General features: G+C 39.1%; 2 protein-coding genes across 2 annotated transcripts; one reads left to right on the forward strand and one right to left on the reverse strand.

Moving 5' to 3' along the window:
- Positions 1–4,445: 4,445 nt before the first annotated feature.
- On the forward strand, positions 4,446–7,810 carry MELLADRAFT_47540 (heterotrimeric G-protein alpha subunit (G-alpha, GPA2); the record flags this gene model as incomplete). Its single annotated transcript, XM_007407372.1, has 11 exons — positions 4,446–5,013; positions 5,087–5,177; positions 5,285–5,371; positions 5,472–5,620; positions 5,710–5,718; positions 5,794–5,922; positions 5,985–6,193; positions 6,265–6,330; positions 6,426–6,526; positions 6,600–6,655; positions 6,728–7,810. The coding sequence occupies 11 exons, from the start codon at positions 4,880–4,882 to the stop codon at positions 6,765–6,767; spliced, it is 1,071 nt and encodes a 356-aa protein (XP_007407434.1).
- A 2,401-nt stretch (positions 7,811–10,211) lies between these two features.
- Positions 10,212–11,031, reverse strand: MELLADRAFT_61306 (uncharacterized protein; the record flags this gene model as incomplete). The annotated part of the gene is made up of 3 exons (XM_007407589.1): positions 10,212–10,562; positions 10,693–10,784; positions 10,995–11,031. 3 exons carry the CDS (start codon positions 11,029–11,031, stop codon positions 10,212–10,214), a joined length of 480 nt encoding a protein of 159 aa, XP_007407651.1.
- Between the last annotated feature and the right edge of the window lie 5,159 nt (positions 11,032–16,190).

Consider the following 16,190-nt stretch of genomic DNA (forward strand, 5'->3'; position numbering starts at 1 on the left):
TGATCCTTGTGCAAGATTAGCTGCTATGGCTCAAAAGTCAAAGGGAGCTATCAGTTCTGCTCTATGATCATGAATTAAAATCGATCAAGTCTTCCTCCGAGTCCAATTGGTCTTTCAAAAGTATATACATATTCCTTTGAAAGTTTTCCCACTAGATTTTTCTTGTAGACTAGTCTCTGAGTCTCAGATCGGTTGCTTTTCTGCCCTTTTCTCCTTAATTAGATGTTCTTCATTCGCCTTCCTCATTGAACATTCAACCTCAAATAATTGTACTTGTGTTGTGATCCGCTTGATCTTGTATCCTTGTAATACTAAGATGTTGGTAATATAAACTTGGTTCAAAAACAAAAATAAAAACACTTCTTGGTCTCGCTCAATTTGATTTCTTCAATCATCAAGTAATAAGTTTCATGCAAGAAAACATTTTTCGTGTGAGTTATACAATTACATACCTACTTCGTTGACTTCTTCATCTTAGAATGATCAAACTCGGGATCAAATCCTTGTTTCCTACCTTCACTTTCCCAGAAAAAAAAATGGCTTATCTTTCTTTCTCTGTAAAAATTCTGATTTTGTTTACCAATCACTCAATTTCTATTCTCCGTTTTTAAAGTCCTCATCCAATTCCTACCCCTTTCACCTTTTTTGTTATTTTAAAGACCTCAAGAATTCCAAAACCCCATTCAAACTCCTTTCACAATCATTCAAGTCTGTGTCACTTTATCCCCGATGATGTACTTTTAAATCTTGACTTTTTTTTCTCCCTTTTGATCGGACAAATCAAAAAACCAAGTCCCTTTAAAAAAAGTGTCTATGTGTGTATGTCACACGTAACACGTATCATGTGAGATGTAAGATACACATTGAAACCCATCCGAAATCTCATCTTTACTTTCCACCTTTCCATTCTTTCCGGGTGTTTTACAACTTTAAGTATGTATGTACTGTAGTCTTTACTGCTTGCATGAAAGGGATAGAGTTTCTTGAAATCGAGATTTAAATTTTGTTCAAGCGGATAAGTATACAGTCGCCGCTCGATATAAGCAACCTTTTAAATGCAGAATACCTGATGCTTAAAGGGAGCGATGCATCACTTCGAAGTAAGCATAAAAGCATATTTGGGAAGAAATTGACCCTAATGCTTATTTCATCAAAGTCAAAATTGCATATGATTTTTATTGTAATTGGCATAGATACATCATAGATAATAAAAAAGCATACAAAGCATAAGAGGGCATACAAAGCATAAGAGTGTATGTCTAGGACAACGACACAAACATTTAAGACATCTGGTTTTATTCACCTTCATGGAATAGGCTTGGGGCAAAGAAGTCGGTGATACATTTTTGATTCACAAATTTGAAGCGGGCAGTACTAACATCATTTCGAAGCGAGTGTAAGGCTGTGATGTGCTTTCTCCAGTCGGGTCCATGATCATCCACGAGTTCATCTATTTGCTTATCAATTGAAGACATTTTGATTGAGGATGTAGAGCAGGATAGAATGCTGAAACAAAAGTGGTGTAGGGTCGACTTGATAAAATTTGATGGCTGGGTCTTAGTCAAGCAGAATTGCTATCAGGATTTGGGTCCACTGATTTCTTTCGAGTCCCACTGGCATACCTACTGTTTTTTTCCTCACCTGTCTGGAATCTAGATGTTTCTAGGCCACTCTTTATAAGCATACATGACTTGAGAGTGGTTACTTATGCTTATAAAGCCACACTTTCTCGTTCCTTGTAAGCATATTTCCAGAAAAAAAATGCGTTTAGCCTATATGCTAAAGTGCTCCAATTAAGCCCCCCGCATTTTTGTTTCACTGAAATTTGACCCTTATAGCGAAATATGCTAACTCGATGTGTGCTTATATCGAGCGGCGACTGTAGTTGAGATTCTCACCAGGTTTGTGTTGTGCATACACAAATGTCAAGATTCGGAATTGAAAGATCTTGTGAAGATCTTCAAACTGGAGTGAGTAAGGGTACTCAAAGTAAGTATGTACGTGTACATACTTTTTGCTATATACTTTTTTTGGCGGGGAAGGCGAGGCCAAAAGTATATTTTTTTTCTTTGTCCCCGCCAAAAAAAGTATGTAGCGAAAAGTATGTAGCGCTACATACTTTGCTTTGAGTACCCTTAGTGAGTTGAGTGAGTAGAGATGTTCCTGAAGTGTTTGTAAAGAAATCTACAAAAGCAAGAAATCGACTAAACTTAAATTTGTAGCCTTTGATACAACATAGTTCAAGCTTCAAGGCTTTGTGAAATTGTTGAGCGAGTTGGAATGATCAAATGTCCGTGCTTTAAGGATTCTAGAATGGAAAGCCTACGATGTCGATGTCCATGAAGAATTCTCTTTTGAGGATCGCTTTTGAATGAATGAATGAAATGATGATTCGATTTGATTTATGGACTGCTCAAATCCAATTCTTGATCGATTTGGTCAATGATTGACCGAAGCTCAAGCTAAAATAAATAGATACAGTCTAACCCGCGCTGTTGTATACCTGCGCATATGCATATCCAGCCAAAATGCATAGGTTTTGGTCTCCACCACGCTGGTGCGGGCCAAAACAAGATTTTAATTGCATATTGCATGATGCATAGGGTCAAAGCAAAAAAAATTATATCTTGGAAGCGGTATTGCATAGGTCAAACCCAGTGATGTGGTGGTGATACTGACAAAAAGCAACAGCAGTTGTGCTTTGGAATGATCAGCAAAGTGATATCACCCACCTCACACGATCTTCGGCTCCCTTAGATCAATTTGCATCTTTTTTCATCATGTCTGCTACTGAAAACAAGGAATTAGCTCACATAGAGGGCACTGGTACAGCTTCTGGTCTCAAATTGGACAACTCTTTGCAGAAGTATGCCGAGATGCTTGAGTCCGAGCTGTTTTTTGGTAACAAAAAACAAGTGGCAATAACTGATTTCTTCCAACGTGTGACTATATCTAACACTTGATTATCGATAGCCTTCAAAAATACTTCAATTTCTTTCTTTTTGTACATGTCGTACCAAATAAGCACAAGTCCTCAAAAGTTATTGTTTGTTGACTGTTTTTTGTAACACATTGTACTTGATAAAGCATGTTCTTGAAAACAATTGTTTTTGTTTCTTTCTGTACATATCGTACTAAATAGACAACAAATGTCCTCAAAATTAAACACTTTCTTACTGAAGTTTTCCCACCTTCACCCTCTCTTGTCCCATATGGGTGGGGTAATACAATAACCGTACTAATGCATAATTCTATGCAATACACCCCAAAATCTAAATGCATATTTTTATGCATTTTGGGGGTGTAGGTCAAAAAGCATAACCCGTCTAATTGCATAGGAAAGTGAGTCTCCCCAAATTATGCATTAGCGCGGGTTAGACTGTAGCAGTGAGCACACAGGCCGGTATTAAGAGTTTCTTGTTCAATTGGGCTATGATACATGGTGCTGTGTTCGTTCTAATTTGATGAGATCGTCTAAAAAAAAGTTGAGACAGGACTAAACTCATCAAAACTCCCAGTAAATTCTCTCACAGCTGTCTGATTGGTAGGATGACTGCTGATGGATTTGAATGGATGAATGAATTTAATTCTTCTTCTTTTTCTTCTTCTGCTTCGAATGCCTTGCTTCTTTAACGCTTGGTGGTAGGTTGTCGTTGTTGTTTTTGTATTTGATCTGAATTTAGATCCTTCGTTATTCTACATACAGTCAAATCGGAAAAGCTTGACCGATTTTGCCCGCAAAACTCGAGCAATTTGGCGGGGAATTTGTGACAAGCTTTTCCGGTTTGACTGTAGTACGCTTAAACACCACTCTGAGTCTAACAGTACTGCTGCCATTGGAATTGGTGACCATCAAGTCTTTTATTTTTTTGAATCTAAAAAAAGTTTCATCATCATCATCAACTTTTGATTTGATTTTTGATTTTGTAAAACTTCTCAAACCGATTCGAATCAGATATAGCTTAAAGATAGTAGTTAACTTCAAACTGAACTTCAGATAAAGTATAACCATCAATTCAAGTTTCAGTAGTACAATACATACATCATACAATTCAACTTGAACAGTGCTTTGATTTTCAAATTGAATGGTGTAAGCATTCACTCCACTGGAATTCTTTCTTTTTCTCAAATTCATCACTCTTTAGAAACTCACCATCAAGAAAAACTCATCTCAAGCTTTGTTTTTTCATCAGCTACTACTACACTACACTACACTACACTACACTACACTACACTAGTTCCGACCAATCCGCATTCATTTAAAACTCCAAGACTTTGTGTCTTTGACTGTCAATCGTTTTGGTAAGTATTTTCTTTTTTCTTTCAAGATTTCTTGGCTATCGCTCATAATCTAATCCGAAAGAAGAAGATTTGATTGATTAAATTTCTCACATTTATATATCATATACCATCATATATCATATACATAATCAACTTGATTCTATGATGATTGGGTGGATTGGATTGGATTGGAATTGAATTCAAATTGAATCTGATGAATGCTAAATAATTCTTTTTATTTTTCTTTCTTTTTGGCACAATCTACAACCTTTTACAATAATTGGTTGAACTTACTTTACTCAGCAAAACTCAGTGATCAACAATTCATCATCATCTAATCCATAATCAAACCATCAACTCATTAATCGGTTAACACTCATCGATCCTAACTAACTCTATACATCCAAGCTCAACTTTAGAAGATTACTCATTGACTCTCTACTTACTTACTTATATATTATAAATTATCATCATTTCACTTCATCAAATCAATTCAAACCAATTCACATCAAACCAATTCACTTCACATCAATCTCCATTCGCTCGTTAATCTTTACATTTCTTAATTATCTACCTTTCAACCTCAATTACCTCAATCATGGGTAATTGTTTCTCTACTTCAAGTGCAGGTGATCCTCATTCTAAAAACTCAAAGACAATCGATCGTCGATTAAAAGAAGATGAGAAACGAATGGCTAAGGAAGTGAAGATCTTATTATTAGGTGCTGGAGAGTTAGTCAATCAATCAAATCGATCACTTCTTTCATCCTTTTGATCTCTTTTTCTTCTTTTTCTGTTGGATTAGGTCAGGTAAAACAACCGTACTTAAACAAATGCAAATCGTTCATAATCGAGGTGGTTTTACTGCTACACAGAAAGAAGAATATCGTCAACAGGTTAATTAAATCTTGATTCATCTGCTTTGTCTTAGATTTGATAAAAAAATTAAATTTTAAAACTAACTATTTCACTTCACTTCCACTTGACTTTACTTTACTTCTAGGTCTTTATCAACGTTTGTGATGGGATGAAAGTTTGTTTAGAGGTCATGAGTCGTGAACAAATCGAACTTGAAGATGAAACTTTAATGGTCCGTTGGTTTACTTTGACCATTCATCTCATCAAGATCATCTCATCACTAAATCGAGGCTTCCTTTGCTTTTTTCCTCTACCCATTCGTTACCACATAGGATTGTGTGCCTCTTTTTAGCTCTTACACTGATCTAAATCCTGGTCAACCTTATCCAACTCAGTATCTTGAACCATTAAAACGACTTTGGGTTGATGGTGGTGTAAGGAAAGCCATGGACTTGGGTCACGAATGGGCAATGCCTGAAAAGTAAGGTTTCATCTCATCTCCTTACCATCTTTGTATCTCTCTCTCTGACCTTTGTTTTACCACTGCCAAATTTAAAAAAAAATCAATAGTATGCATTAGTACGTTTTATTTTCATTTGAGGCCTCTTGGGTGATCTACTGGACCGATCCTAATCTTGATCATCCTCTTTTTAGCTTCTTTCCCGACCTGGATCGATTGTTTAACCCAAACTACATTCCTACGGATCAGGACATACTTTATTGTCGAGGAAAAACTACTGGTATCACAGAAACTACATTCACTGTCTCTGAACTCAAGTATCGGTAAGCTTATCAAAAAGATGGCCTCTGATGAGTTCTTCACTGATTCATTTATCTTTTTCTAGAATGTTTGATGTTGGAGGTCAACGAAGTGAAAGAAAAAAGTGGATCCATTGTTTTGAAGGAGTAACAGCTGTTCTTTTCCTAGTCGCCATCAGCGGTTACGATGCAACACTTTTGGAAGATGGGGATGCAAATCAAATGCAGGAAGCTCTGATGTTGTTTGATACGATTACTAATTCACAGTGGTTTACTCAAACTTCAATGATCTTGTGTAAGTCTCCAGTTTACCTTCATGGTTGGTTGTTCATCTTGAACTGAAATTGGTTTGTTTCAATCATTTAGTTCTTAACAAGACAGATCTATTCAAACAAAAACTTTTCTATTCACCCATCTCTCGATACTTTCCTGGTAAGCATCTCGTATCTCTCTATCCATCTTTCTTGCTCAATCACATCTGTCTCAAAGAGTAGCCTGCTTATATATCTAGATGGTTCTACTCTCAGATTATGTTGGGGATGATACAGATTACGAGGCTTCTCGGTCATATTTCAAAGATCGATTTGTTCGTCTTAACCGATCATCAAAAAAAGAAATCTATACACATGTTAGTCTGCTTTAGGTTTTTGTTCTTACCAATTAGCTTTTCCTAACCTTTTGCGTTTCCTTGGCTCAAACAGTATACATGTGCAACAGACACCTCGCTCATGAGGGTTGTGATGGCTTCAGTGACTGAGTAAGTTACTATTCTTTTCTGATGTTGTGGTGGGGAAAGTACCAAGTTGATTGAAACTGTCTCCTTCCTTAGTATCATCATCACCCGAAATCTGCAGAGTATTATTCTTTAGTGGTCAAACCTTATCTTTCTGATCTCAATCTGTCACCTTTATCCTTTCAATACTCCAATCTCCTACAAACACGTGTCCCAACCTTTAATATGTTCATGATCTGTTGTTCAAGTTTGGTATGAACAAGTAGCAAAACTCGACCTCTCACTTCAACATCTTTCCTCATCTGTCATCGTTCGCCCTAGGGCACTCAACATACCTTCTTTGCTGTTCCTCTGTCTGAGCTTTGGTCTCCCTGAGCACGAGCCTTGCAGAATTTGTTTGACTTTCGTTTCAAGGGTGTAGCGTGCTACTATGAACCTCTCCATCTGCTCGTATATCTCAACCTGTGGAAGGGATGGGTAGAATTTTTGATTTTTACTTTCATCCCTTTGGGTTACTACTCTCAAACACACCTACTCTAATCCGATCCCGTGCCTAACTGTTCATGCGTCGCCTAAGTCCTGGAAGAAATCATGTGTTTTATTTGAAGCTCTTTCAACTCTTGCTCTGTTTGATCATCACCACCACCACCACTCATAGGACATGTCATCTATATCTCTTGCATATTGCTCACATATCTTTCTCTCGTTATATTCCTTTGTCTCTTTTTTGATTTTTTCCTTTTTTTCTCCTTCTACCTCCCTCCCTCGATCCGTCTTCTCTCTCTCTTTTTTTTTCTTTTTTCTTTTTCGCAATCCTCATTATTGTTTATTTGTCATGTTGTACCTTTTTTTTTCTTGACTCCTTTTTTCTGAGGGTTTTGTTTTTTGCCAGGGAAATTGAGATGAAGTTTTTTTTTTTTGACTCTGATGGGTGGTTTTTGGGTGATTTGTTTAACAAGTTCTTTTTTCTTTGATAATGTCCTACATATCTAGATTAAAGACTTTATTTTATAAGAATCAAATCAAGGGCTGATTGTTTGGGTGTTTGGGTGTTTTTTTTCTTCTCATGTGTCTTTTTTTTTTGTATGATTGACGATTTTTTTTTATCTTTGAAGAAGAGTAGAATTTAATGGAATGTCTTTTGTTGTTATGATAATTTTAAATACATTTTTGATAAGTAAGAAAAAAAAAACCTCTATTTTGTTTTTGTCTTTATTTTTTTTAGTTTTCAGTTGTTTTTTTTTTTCCTTTTTTCATTCTATCTATATGATGATGAATGATGAAGATATTTATATATATATATATTTTTTTGTAATTTTTCTTTTTTCAACCCAGTTTTTTTGGTTTTTCTAAAATTAATGTCATGGTTGCAATAAGGGTACACAAACCTACAACCCAACATGAAAACCCATGTAAAAAACCCGTGACAACCCATCTGAATTTCTGATTTTTTTGACGGGTTTTTTTTAAGGGTTGCCCTCGAAAGGTTTGAGCGCCCCAACCCAACCCATCCCATCCCATCCAAGATGTAGCAACTCTCAGCCGCGAGCAACTCCTGTCAATTCTTGTTCTACTTCACCTCTCTCTTCTTGCATCCACCTTAGCCATAACTCCACCCAATACCCTTTCCTTCAAAACTTGATTGCTTGTGTAATACATGTCTTTTCAAATCGAATCGATTTATTTCAATGACTTGAAATTGCACAATTTGAACCAAACCCGTGTCAGACAGACGGACAGAGATCTTTGAAGTAATAAAAAAAAGCATCATAACACACACAATTTCTTTTTAAATTCAAAGACTTCTTTGAAGCCTTCGGAAAGAGAAACTGCGAGAAATGAGACGAGTTGGATATCCTCAATGATCACATAGTACTCGTTTTAAATTTATTTTGATTGATCTCGATTTCTTTTTAAATTCAAAGGTAATTTTTTGAAGCCTTCAGAAACAGAAACGACAAGAAATGAGACAATTTGGATATCTTCCATTGACAATAACCAAATTGTACTTGATTCAAGTCAATTTTGATTGCTCTTGATGTCCTTGATCACAATAATGGGCCCTTGGCCGTTGCCAACCCGCTGGAGAATGGGTAACATTTGAAGGAGGCAGAGTTGGTGTGGAGATGAGATTATTTTGTGAATTGATTTGGATGTGTGGTGTTGGTGAGGAAGGGGTGAGTCCATGGGTAATGATTTTTTCCAACGGGTGATCAGATTTGGCCAATTTCAACCCATCAAAAAAAACCCGTCAAAAAAATCAAAAATTCAGATGGGTTGTCACGGGTTTTTTACATGGGTTTTCATGTCGGTTTGTAGGTTTGTGTACCCTTAATGTTTTTCTTTTGCCAAATCTTTTTTTTTTGCAGTTGGAAGTACATGACTGGTTTTTAGGAATAGCTATATAGGAGTTTTTGTATTATATATTGGTGTGTAAATTTGAGATGTGAGTTTGAAGAGATATGGATTAGGTTAAAGTAGGTTGATCTTTATGAAGTTTATTTGTTTCTGATTCTGCTATGTTGAGTTATTTTTGCTTCACCATATCTTACCTTGCAAGCCCAGTGTTGTCAGGTTTCTGATCACTGCAAAAGTCAGGTATGATCCACTGCCTGTTTCACAACTGCATACCACATTTCTGACACTGATTTGTTGGAATTGTGTATTTCCAGAATGGCTAGAGTTGCAAGAATTAGTTGATGTTGAAAGTATGGTACCAGTATTGATGTCTTGGACTGTCCAGTAGCTCTGTGAAGGCAAGAGGATTGAACAGGTGTGAGCCTTCCCAGGTCACTAGTTAGCTCATGGATGATCTGAAGATGGCACACCGTGTACCAAAGAATAGCATCCCTCAGCCTAGCAAAATTCAAACTTAGGAGAGAATTCTTCTCTTGCTTGTACAGTCAAACCTCTGCAATCCGGTCCTTGAAAATCCGATAACCTCTGATATGCGGTCAAATTTTGGTCCACCAAGCTGGGTTTTTAGCAGGGAGTTTGACTCTAAAATCCGATAACCTCTGCTATCCGGTCCAAAAGGCTTCCACCAAGCCCACCAGATTTCAGAGGTTTGACTGTAGTTGCAGACAATCATCCAGCAAAACTCAAAGTGCTTCATGAGTGGATTCACCTCATGCACACCACAGACTTCATCAACCTGAAAGGGATCATATCAGGGTAATTATAATTGACCAAACTCAACCTGACATGATGTTTGAGAGGAGGATGAGAAAAAGTGAAGAACATAGCCAGTCATTTGTCAAAGTGTGCATGTGCAATGAATTGATGATCAAACATTGTTTAACATCTTTTGGGTTTGGAATTCAGGTGATGTGTTCAACTGCCTTGAAGTCCTTTTCAAGACCTTGTATCAACATTTACAGATTGTGTTTACCTGAGCTAAGAATTTCAGACTGACCAATAGCTGTGTCAGTTTCACTGCAATACATGCAAGTCAAAAGAAATGGAAATAGATTAAACATACTCCATCCAAAGCACCAGATTTTTCACCATCAGAACCCTTGGAGTCTTGGGTCTCTGCAAAAATTCCTACCACAAAAGTCCTGAGTGCTCTAGCAAGAGATCAGTGTGCATTCTTGGTCTTCAAAGGGTTCTCAAGTATAATAGGGAAACCCATAGTCAAAGTGGCAGGTGCAGTCAAGGTGGATTTGATGAAAGCTTCAAAGGTGTTGTCAAAGAAGCCAGACACTTTGATTGTCTTTTTATCCTTACTATTATACCCCTTTGAACAGTGGATAGATACCACAATTGAAAGACCTCCATTGACCCAGGCCTGCCAGAGAGCTTTGGAAACACCAGGGAGTTGTTTGTTGCAAGATGAAGAAAGCTGTGATTTGCAGCTGCTAAAACTCATGTTATTTGGTTGCAAGGTGGTATAGGTAGGTAATTTTGGAGCTTGGTTGTTGTATTTTGGCTTGGTGGATATGTGTGTATTCAAACAGGGGCCTCTGGGGCTTGATTTTGCTTCTCAGGCTTGATTCTTCAAACACAGTTGAAAAAGATTGAAATTTACATCAATTTTCTGTGATTCATTGTGTACATACATCAGGAGTTGAGCTGATGGTATCAGGAGCTTGAAAGCTTTTGGTGGCTTGAGCAGGAGGCACAACAATGTCCAAATTGCCAAGAAGTAGTTCTAAAAATAAACAGGATCAGCTAATGAATTGATTTCAAAAGATAGAGTCATTTGGTTTCAACAGATCAATTAATGACTTGCCATTGTTGTGGGTCTTGTCAAAGAGACAATTACTGTTCTTGTTGTTCTCATCAAAGACATAAGTTGGTTTAAAAAAGGTCAAGAGTTTCAGCCAAGGATTTGATTTTCAGATATAAAAACATGACTTACCATTGTTGTTGTTCTTGTCAAAGAGATGTGAGTCCATTACAGGGGAATGTCTCTTCAAAAGAGAGCCCCATGAACTGTATGAGGGAGGGCCAGGGGATAAGTTACTGTAAAAGGTTGAAGAACTGGCTGAGGTGGTGCTTTGCAATGATCAAGAGGTTTCAAATATGAATGGGCTGAAGTGAGTGTTGATCTGAGTGATGAAAGAATCCTATGTTCTGGTAGAACCAACATTGGGGGTTGGACTACAGCCTAAGAGAGGGCTCCTTGAAGGGGGTATTTGATATGGCAGAGGGATGTAGGGAGGGTTAAAATGAATGGATTGATGCTGGGGGAAATACTGGGTGTGTTTAGCTGGACACCCAAGTGGCAGTGGGTGTTTGAAGATAACCTACACCAAGACAAACATTACACCGTAAGGATTGTGGCTCTATACAGAGTTAAGAACTTGCCTGTTTCTCCCCATGATTCAATCCAGAAGAGCCTGGTGGCTGCAATTTAGGATTGCCTAGCTCACAGTGTTGATTTGTTGATTGGTCGGCTTGCTGAATCAATATTTGAGGAATACAAAATCAGTGAAACCATGCAAATAATTGAAGTGGTATAGAGAGGAAGAACTAACTATGAAATATTTGAAATTTCTATGTTGACCATTTTTCTTGTTGATTTTTTGGCTTGAGAAGGGCAACAGAACTATAAAGCAGGATTTTGCCTTGTTTTGGGGGAATTTTGGAGGGGTGTGATAGTCAGAGTGGCCTTGTATGATACTTGATGGAGTGGTCAAATTGTGGTTAAGGAAATCAGGCATCAAGTGAATTGGGAGGATTGCCAACTTGAGTTTAACACCTGACATGGATTGGAGGCTTCAAGAAAAGATATTGGAGCTGTGCCATTATGGGTTATTTGGATCTGTAATTGAAAGGTGGAGCCATTTTATGGTACAGCCTCGTCACTGGTGGTTGAGTCTTGGAAGTCGGTACTTGTATTGACATACGGGAATAGGTCGGGGAAAGGGTTTTTCGGATAATGTAGACGGGTGGACAACTCTCCTCCATTCCTATCAGACTACTAGACAGAGCTGATCATCTCAAAGGATCAGATAACTCTTCTAATCTGTAAAGGATAGGATCTAGGATGAGTCAAGTATGATTTCCCTAAAAATCCTCACGTTGTCATCCTTGTCTAGAAAATTCATATTATCATAATTTATAAAATTTTACATCCAAGTCATTATCCTGAAAAAGTTTTTCGATAAAACATTTGTTTTCATCTGAATTTCATTTATTTCTATCTTTGAAATAAGAACTTTCATCGACTATGATCGCTGATTCTTTCAACGCTACAAAGAATTTTAAAGATATTGACAAAATTCTCGAGAATTATGATAACACTGGTGGCAGCTTGGTCACGTCGATGGCCCAGCTTCGCACCCAAGTGGCTTCTATTATCCCAACGTCCGATTATGACTTTGTTTGGCACTTCTCTGCCGTCGCTCGATGTGCCATCGAATTGGACGAAAGGGCAGGAAGGCCTTCTTACCCAATTCAAACCTCCCTTCCCGCCAACCTCGAACCCCTCTCCATGCCTGTTGTGGTTCTTGGCAAGAACTTCGAGGATCCACCTGACACCAAGCTCTTCGCTCCTCTTAAAGGTTTTATGGATCGACCTATTCCGACTCCCTCTGCCGTCGGTACCTCCGGTATCGTTGATGTCTCCATGTTCCCTGCAGGTCCTTTGGGTGCAGCCATCAACAGGAACCCCCCTCCTGCGCCTCCTTCGCCTCCTATTCAGAGAGAAGCTTCCCCAGGCATCAGCCTTGCTTCTGTGGGCCAAGTTCCCGTTCGACCCTCCTTACTCGACCGAATCAATTTTTCTAAGAGCCCTCGTCAAAGTCCGGTCCCAAAACTTGTTAAGAACCCACGTCGTTCTTCTTTTTCACGACCGGCTCCTTTACCTAGAACTGTCCAATTTCCCTCTTCTAGATTGGACAAGGGGAAGCGAAAAAGGACTCCTTTTCCCTCCTCTCCTTCCTCCAGCTCTTCTATCGAACCTCTCTTTCCAAATCCGGTTTTACCTTCATCAGCTCCAGCTGCCTCTGGTTCAGCACCAGCTGTCTCTGGATCAGCTCCAGCTGTCTCTGGCCAAATCTTCTCTGATCCCAGTATCTTGGGCGATGTCATTTCCGCTCCATACTTGGATGAGAACAAACACCTCAAGCCTGAAGTCTTTACTCCTCTTTCCGGACACATCAACAAAATTGTCTTATTATACAAGTCTGACATTAAAACCCACGTGGCCCGTTTTAATTCATGTAAAAACAGACCTGCAAATTGGCAAAATTCACTCACCAAAGATCTTCTCGAATATAATTTCGTTGATCTCCGGAAATTCTACGGTGCTGTGGCTTCCTCAGATCCTCCTCAAAGCCGCCTCCGCCTCGATGCCGACGGCGACCTCAAAAATGTGGAAGGAGCGCCTGCAAGAAAAATTGTCGACAACACCCATTGGCAAAATTTACTTGCAGTTCTTCGACATGCCTACATTGCTGCATTCCCTCCTGCGGCTCCTTCCATCATTAAATATTTCGGCTACATCCTTGGTCTTCCCGGTCTTTTTCAGGCAAAAGTCCATTGGGAAGATGCTAGAGATTTTGACGTGGAAATGCGAAAAGAGTTCGCGGCTCGTCCAACCCTTGTCTGGGGAGACTATGCTCACGATTCCCTTAAAGGAATTGATAATCGTATCCTTTATAGCAGTACCAGCAAGCTCGGAAAGTCCTCTATCCCTGCTCCTCACCCAGTCCGTCTCGCTATCGAAGCAGCACCCTCCTCATATCAACCTTCCTCAAATAAAAGTGCTTCTAAAACGACTTCGTCGAAGAAACAGAAAGGTAGACAAGTCAAACCGCCATACAAGGTCTGAGACTCTAGAGCTTTACCTCTGGCTGATCAGCCTTGCAATAACTGGAACTTGGGTGTTTGTCCCCTTCCAGACGATGAATGCGAGCGAGTTCACGGGGTATGTAACAAAGATGGATGCTTTGAACATCATCAAGGAAGCCTCTTTCACAAATGAGCCGAACGCTAGGACTTTTCTTCGTGGCTTAGAAATTGACACTCTGTCCAAAGGTTTCTCTGCAGCCGTCGAATCTTCAATTTATGCCGACCCTCTTCCTTCTGCGCCCCCTCTTTCTGAAGACCCCCTTGCAGCGTGTGCTATCAAAAGGCGCCCTGATCTTTTTCAAATCAATTGTTCAATTAATGTAAAAAATTTAAAATTATTATTAAAAAATCATCCAAATAAACCTTTCGTTGACTCAATCTTATTAGGTCTCACAGATGGTTTCTGGCCAATCTCTGCCAAACCTTCTGATGATACCGTTTTTAACGAAAATCACGCCTCTGGTCCTGATGCAGAAGAAGTGCTTTTCAAAACAAGGGACAAAGAACTGAAACTCAACCGATTTTCTCCTCCCTTTTACACCCTTCTCCCAGGAATGAAAGTTTCCCCTTTATGTCTAGCGACAAATCCTACCTCCGGGAAGGTAAGGATGTGTACAAATATGTCCTTTGGTAAACCTTCCCCAAATGATCTAATTAATAAAGAAGACATCAAGATAGATTTAGACAGCATCCCTTACTTTGTTCCATATCTTCTTTTTCACTATTTCGGCAAAGAAAAATTCATCTTATGGAAATCAGATGTTGATGCAGCCTTTCGAAACTTACCAGTCTCACGCCAATGGCAGTTTCGACAAATAGTGAAAATTGGAAATGCTTTCCACGCAGATAGAAACGTCAACTTCGGTTGTTCAAGCTCTCCGAAATTATGGTGTGCTTTTTTCTCTTTAGTCTTATGGATTGCTTATTTCGAATTCAACATAACCGACCTCAACGCCTACATGGACGATTCTTGGGGAATTGGCTTAGCTTCAGACATTGTCGAATTCAAAGGTCACAAAATTCCTTTAAATCAAGCCAAATTTCTAAAAATTTTCGATTTTATCAATCTACCTTGGGCTTGGGAAAAACAAATATTCGGTAGTACCCTCGATATTATCGGCTATTCCGTGAATTGTGAAGAAATGCTTATCTCCCTTCCTGAAGGGAAACATATTTCTCTCATTGTTGCTTTGAGATCTTTCACCTCAAAGCTTTCACACCCCTTAGTAGAATGGCAACAAATTACTGGCTGGGCCAATTGGGGCCTCAACATTTTCCCTTTGGGCCGTTGGGCCCTACAATCATCTTGGGACGAAATTGCAGCGAAGTCAATGCGTCATGCTCACATTCCTCTCAACCGTTTGAATGTCGAGGATTTAAATTGGCTCGCGGATGCCCTAGAAGCTTGGCCAGGTCGTCAAATCCTAAGCTCTCTACACTGGAACCTCTCCGAAGCGAACTGCATGTTCTTTTGCGATGCTTGCCCAACTGGTTTCGGATTTTGGCAACCATCGAACGGTTGTGCCTGGAACTACTCTATTCCGCCGCCAGCCCGTTGTAGTTTCTGGGCAGAACTTCTTGCAGTTGTGTCAGCTGTTCAAATGGCAGTCAACCTGGAAGCTTCAAAAGTGGTAATCTTTACCGACTCTGAATCTGTTGCATATCTCTTCTGCTCTCACCGGCCTACGGCCTCCGGCAGGATACTTTTCAAATACATAGTTTCTCTTATGCTAAAACAAAAAATCGACGTAAAGGTAAGACATGTACCTCGTGAAAACAACAAAGTCGCAGACGCTCTTTCAAAAGGAAAAACCTCTTACGCTCGAGCTTTAGTGCCTCACCTACAACTTCGAACATTTCAACCAAACGCCGAAATCCTCCAAGGAGGTTTTCAAACCCGCTCCCTCCCATCCTTGATTTAATAGATTCGGAAACCCTTCTTTCCGTCTCTTCTTTTTCTTTCACCTACTATGCCAAAATCTAACACTATCAAAAAATCCCAAAAACCCACATCTAAAAATTTGAATTTTGAAGAACGAGAAAAATTAAATCAACGAGATATCTCAAATCACCTAGAACCTTCCACGAAAGCAAAGTATAAATCAGGATTCAACCGATTTATAAAGTTTTGCGAAGATCACATTATAAGACCATGGCCGGACGAAACTAACCTAGCTCATTTCGTTTCCGTTATTTCTCGCGAAGTTCAACCTGAAACAGTCAACAAATACCTAACCGGCATCGTGTACTGTATGCA

This window comes from Melampsora larici-populina, assembly GCF_000204055.1.
Source record: "Melampsora larici-populina 98AG31 unplaced genomic scaffold MELLAscaffold_9, whole genome shotgun sequence".
NCBI lineage: Eukaryota > Fungi > Basidiomycota > Pucciniomycetes > Pucciniales > Melampsoraceae > Melampsora > Melampsora laricis-populina.